General features: G+C 46.6%; 1 protein-coding gene across 1 annotated transcript in view; it reads left to right on the top strand.

The window, feature by feature from the left end:
- LOC308306436 (isthmin-2-like) overlaps positions 1-4,780 on the top strand; it is a gene marked incomplete at both ends in the record, with an annotated part of 56,636 nt that extends 51,856 nt beyond the window's left edge. Inside the window, 3 exons of the mRNA XM_080751427.1 lie at positions 354-418; positions 1,628-1,936; positions 4,637-4,780. Of these exons, the coding sequence (XP_080607553.1) occupies positions 354-418; positions 1,628-1,936; positions 4,637-4,780 (518 nt within the window). The remainder of the gene's footprint in view (positions 1-353; positions 419-1,627; positions 1,937-4,636) is intronic.
- Between the last annotated feature and the right edge of the window lie 231 nt (positions 4,781-5,011).

The raw sequence follows: 5,011 nt of genomic DNA, 5'->3' as shown, positions 1-5,011 counted from the left end.
AGCCCAGGTAGTGCCCAGCGGAGGCCTTTCTTGATTTCGTCGACTAAAACTAAGACAGAAAATGGTGGTCGAATAGCCTTTTTCACTGCTGAAAACTAAGCTATGATGAATACAACTAAAACTACATAATACTGAATGTGTCGTTAACACATAAAAACTAGACTAAAATGTCAGGGAGGGACTGTAGTGGAGAAGAGATCCAATAGAAGTAAAAGACAAGTCATTTTATGTTTGGTTTTGCGCTCGGGTGTTGCACTCTGAAAATAGCAGATCTACAAGCACAACCAGTGAGGACCACTGGTTGAAGGACCACCTCTCTAACCCCCCTCTCCCCCCCCCCCCCCCCCCTCCAGATGTGGACAGCTGTGAGAAGTGGCTGAGCTGCCGTAACGACTTCCTCCGCCAGTACTTGCACCAGGTAATACCTCTATTCACCACCAGAGGGAGCTCCACTCATCTCACTCCTCACCCCAGATTGGGCCCAAACATGGGCTTGAGTTCAGTTCTTTTCTGCCCATATATGGACTTCATATGGGAATGCCCATATATAGAGGCCACATACCACACTAACATAATCCATGGCCAAGACAGATGGCCAAGACAGCCCATATCTGTGTGGCTGGTTGTACAGAAAGGGATCTCCATATATGGGCATAAAAGGGATTGTACGTATGATGTCAGATGTCATAGACGTCGTAAGACTTTCACATAACAAATAACTGAGTAAGCATGTCTGGACTCTCACAGCATATCTCCATATAGAGTACATGGATCTCCATATATGGGTACCAGGTGTCTCCATATATGGGTACCAGGGGTCTCCATATATGGGTACCAGGGGTCTCCATATATGGGTACCAGGGGTCTCCATATATGGGTAAGATGACCTCGCCCTTTTGGGGCGAGGTCGCTTGTCGCCCTTAGGCGTCTTACTGGTAAAGTATTCAACCAATGAATGAATGAATCATTCAATCAATCAACCAATCAATCACCAGCAGTGTTGATTTCGTCGACTAAAACTATGACACAAAATGTTTGTCGACTGCGTTTTTTTCACTGACGAAAACTAAATGAAAACTAAGCTGTGGTGACTAAAACTAAGACTAAATATATTGACAATTTCGTCAACAAAATAAAAACTAGACTAAAACGTTAGGGAGGGACTGGTGGAGAAGAGAGTCATTTTATGTTTGGTTGCTCTCAGGTGTTGTGTGCTGAAAATAGCCGGCGTCGATACTATCGGGTATCGGTTCACGTGAAAACGAACGATACCTCGTTTCGATACTCTGGAACGCACCCCTGGCCGGTCGCACAGTTGGGCTACTGAGAGTTTAATGACTGCTTTAGTAGGCTACACTCGTTACAGTGGAAAATAGCCTCTAATGTTTATTATTATGATGATTATCCAACGTCTATACTCTCCGCTCCGCCACACTGTGTGATCATCATCATCACCTCTGCTCTACCGCAGCAGCCAGCGAGTCACCACTCTTTCCGTGTTGAAGTTAAACTTAAATAAAAAGTATCGAAAATGGTATCGAAAAGGGAATCGTATTGATTCCCAGGTATTGAAAAAGGTATGGTAATGATTGAAAGGTGAACGATACCCATCCCTATTGACCACCAGGTGCTGACGGAGCTGCCCAGCTGCCCGTGCCTGTACCCCAGCGAGGCGGTCTACAGCGCCGTGCTGATAGCCGACGCCCGGCTGGGCCGGACCTTCCGCTGGCGCGACGCCAGCGGCCCCAAGGAGCGCCTGGACATCTACAAGCCCGGGGCGAGGTTCTGCATCCGCTCCATGCTGCAGTACGACGCGCCAACGCTGGCCGCGCAGCACTGCTGCTACGATGACACCATGAGGCTGATCACCAGGGGCAAGGGGGCCGGAGCACCCAACCTCATCAGCACGGAGTTCTCACCAGAACTACACTATAAGGTAGCCCTGTCCCAACCTCATCAGCACAGAGTTCTCTCCAGAGCTGCACTATAAGGTAGAGTAGACCTGTCCTAACCTCATCAGCACAGAGTTCTCTCCAGAGCTACACTATATGGTTAGTTATAGAGTAGACCCGTCCTAACCTCATCAGCACGGAGTTTTCACCAGAACTACACTATAAGGTAGAGTAGCCCTGTCCCAACCTCATCAGCACTGAGTTCTCTCCAGAGCTACACTATAAGGTAGAGTAGCCCTGTCCCAACCTCATCAGCACGGAGTTCTCTCCAGAACTACACTATAAGGTTAGTTATAGAGCAGCCCTGTCCTAACCTCACCAGTACTGAGTTCTCACCAGAACTACACTATAAGGTTAGTTATAGAGTAGACCCGTCCTAACCTCATCAGCACTACACTATAAGGTTAGTTATAGAGTAGACCCGTCCTAACCTCATCAGCACTACACTATAAGGTTAGTTATAGAGTAGACCCGTCCCAACCTCACCAGAACTACACTATAAGGTTAGTTATAGAGTAGACCTGTCCTAACCTCATCAGCATGGAGTTCTCTCCAGAACTACACTATAAGGTTAGTTATAGAGCAGCCCTGTCCTAACCTCACCAGTACTGAGTTCTCACCAGAACTACACTATAAGGTTAGTTATAGAGTAGACCCGTCCTAACCTCATCAGCACTATAAGGTTAGTTATAGAGTAGACCCGTCCCAACCTCACCAGAACTACACTATAAGGTTAGTTATAGAGTAGACCCGTCCCAACCTCATCAGCACGGAGTTCTCTCCAGAGCTGCACTATAAGTTTAGTTATAGAGTAGACCTGTCCTAACCTCATCAGTACTGAGTTCTCCCCAGAGCTGCACTATAAGGTTAGTTATAGAGTAGACCCGTCCTAACCTCATCAGCACGGAGTTCTCCCCAGAGCTGCACTATAAGGTTAGTTATAGAGTAGACCCGTCCTAACCTCATCAGTACTGAGTTCTCCCCAGAGCTGCACTATAAGGTTAGTTATAGAGTAGACCCGTCCTAACCTCATCAGTACTGAGTTCTCTCCAGAGCTGCACTATAAGGTTAGTTATAGAGTAGACCCGTCCTAACCTCATCAGTACTGAGTTCTCCCCAGAGCTGCACTATAAGGTTAGTTATAGAGTAGACCTGTCCCAACCTCATCAGTACTGAGTTCTCTCCAGAGCTGCACTATAAGGTTAGTTATAGAGTAGACCCGTCCTAACCTCATCAGTACTGAGTTCTCTCCAGAGCTGCACTATAAGGTTAGTTATAGAGTAGACCTGTCCCAACCTCATCAGTACTGAGTTCTCTCCAGAGCTGCACTATAAGGTTAGTTATAGAGTAGACCCGTCCCAACCTCATCAGCACGGAGTTCTCTCCAGAGCTGCACTATAAGTTTAGTTATAGAGTAGACCTGTCCCAACCTCATCGGTACTAGTTTAGTTATAGAGTAGACCTGTCCCAACCTCATCAGTACTGAGTTCTCTCCAGAGCTGCACTATAAGGTTAGTTATAGAGTAGACCCGTCCTAACCTCATCAGTACTGAGTTCTCTCCAGAGCTGCACTATAAGGTTAGTTATAGAGTAGACCTGTCCCAACCTCATCAGTACTGAGTTCTCTCCAGAGCTGCACTATAAGGTTAGTTATAGAGTAGACCCGTCCCAACCTCATCAGCACGGAGTTCTCTCCAGAGCTGCACTATAAGTTTAGTTATAGAGTAGACCTGTCCCAACCTCATCGGTACTAGTTTAGTTATAGAGTAGACCCGTCCCAACCTCATCAGTGCAGAGTCTCCAGAACCAGTGTTAATTTGTTTTTCTTAGTCTTTTGCTTGACACAACATTTAGTCTAATGCCTCATTCACACTACAGATATATAGTTGAACGTTTTGCTTGGTAATTCAATGTAATCTCAATAGAAACCAGCTTTAAAGGCTGGGCATTTCGGCTGTCCTTGGAATCCAGCCTTTAAAGCTGGTTTCCATTGAGATTACATTGAATTACCAAGCAAAACGTTCAACTATATATATCTGTAGTGTGAATGAGGCTAGTCTTGTCTTAAGCCCTTATCATAGTAGGCACCGCGGTGATAAGCTATCCACCGCGGTGTAGTCTTTTTAAGTCATAAAACTACAACATTACGTCATTACTCGCGGTGAAGAGCTTTCCACCGTGAACCCCGACACATCTCTCTGATAAACAGACAGATCGGCCCATCACCCCGTTCACTGATTGGTCGATCTAGACCAGTCAGTCACAGTGATGGGACTTCACCGTGACTGACTATGATGGCCTCCACTTGTTTTCTCACTTTAGGTGGATAGCTTATCACCTAAAATTTGCGGTGAATGGCTCTTCACCCTGGAATCTGATAGAGGCTTAAGTCTTTTAGTCTTGGTCTTTTAGGCTAAATGTAACCACATAACTGAACAAGTCATTGTCTTCTACGGTCTGTTACTCTGTCAGTCAGTTCTCAAAACAAGAATAAACCAAACACATGCCTAGTGTACAGTGTGCCACAGTGCCACTGACAAGTACAAATAATATAGTAACAGTATCAATCACATCTGACACAACACATCAAATGCATAGAAATATCAATCTAGAACAGATTACCTAGGCAGACCGAGCACCCAGTCATATAAAACCTAAACATGTATCCTCCTGTGTGCTTCCAGGTGGACGTGCTCCCATGGATCCTGTGTAAGGGCGACTGGAGTCGCTTCCACTCGGTGCGGCCCCCCAACAACGGCCTGGAGTGCAGGGACCACCCGGAGATGGAGGTGTACCAGCAGGAGCTGGAGGAGGCCAGGGAGTACTGAGGGAGGGGGGGGGCGTAGGGGTCGGAGGTCATGGGGGGACGATGACCAGAGGAAGGGGACGACGTGTGCACAGGAGGTGTTTTCAGTTTTTTAGTTTTTTCTCGTTGCCACCAAGCTATGGTAACGGCCATCTGGAGTCAGAGCCACTCTAAACTATTATACTTTTTAAAAGCCATAGACACCTGGTGGCCAGATCTGGTTATTGCAAGACTTCCTTCCGCATTTAAGGTC

This window comes from Nannobrachium achirus, assembly GCF_963921795.1.
Source record: "Nannobrachium achirus genome assembly, chromosome: 20".
NCBI lineage: Eukaryota > Metazoa > Chordata > Actinopteri > Myctophiformes > Myctophidae > Nannobrachium > Nannobrachium achirus.
This window is presented reverse-complemented; position numbering and strand designations above follow the sequence as displayed.